Genomic DNA, 394 nt, shown 5'->3' with positions numbered 1-394 from the left:
AGAATATCAGCCATTACAACTACAAATATTCTGGTAATAATACTTAAGTGTTAATGTTGTAGATCGTATTTTTCATCATGTTCACCCCCTTTTTTTTTATTGATTTATGGAAACAGGAAGAGCAGTACCAGGAAATACAAGAACTCCGAAGACACCTCGGAGAGCTGCGTGAAGAGAACTCTGGCCTCAAGACGCGCACACGACGCCTTGAAGAGGATTTGATCCGCAGAGACCGTCAGATAGAACAGCTGATGGATCCAGCTAAGGTAGGTGTAGAGTGATGCTGTTCAGTCACCTTTCTGTCGGATAATAAGATTAAGATCATTTATCCATTAGGTACGCCTAAGGGTGAATAACAATAAGTGATGCATGAGGATTTTCTGGTTTCAAGTTC

The 394-nt window shown here is 40.9% G+C and overlaps 1 protein-coding gene across 1 annotated transcript in view; it reads left to right on the top strand.

Annotated features, from left to right (window-relative positions):
• The window catches only part of LOC119592459 (serine/arginine repetitive matrix protein 2-like), a gene marked incomplete in the record, with an annotated part of 34,461 nt that overhangs the window by 7,454 nt on the left and 26,613 nt on the right, over window positions 1–394 (top strand). The window contains 1 exon segment of the mRNA XM_037941282.1: window positions 117–266. Within this exon segment, the coding sequence (XP_037797210.1) occupies window positions 117–266 (150 nt within the window).

The sequence above is a fragment of the Penaeus monodon genome, chromosome 30 (genome assembly GCF_015228065.2).
Source record: "Penaeus monodon isolate SGIC_2016 chromosome 30, NSTDA_Pmon_1, whole genome shotgun sequence".
Lineage (NCBI taxonomy): Eukaryota > Metazoa > Arthropoda > Malacostraca > Decapoda > Penaeidae > Penaeus > Penaeus monodon.
This window is presented reverse-complemented; position numbering and strand designations above follow the sequence as displayed.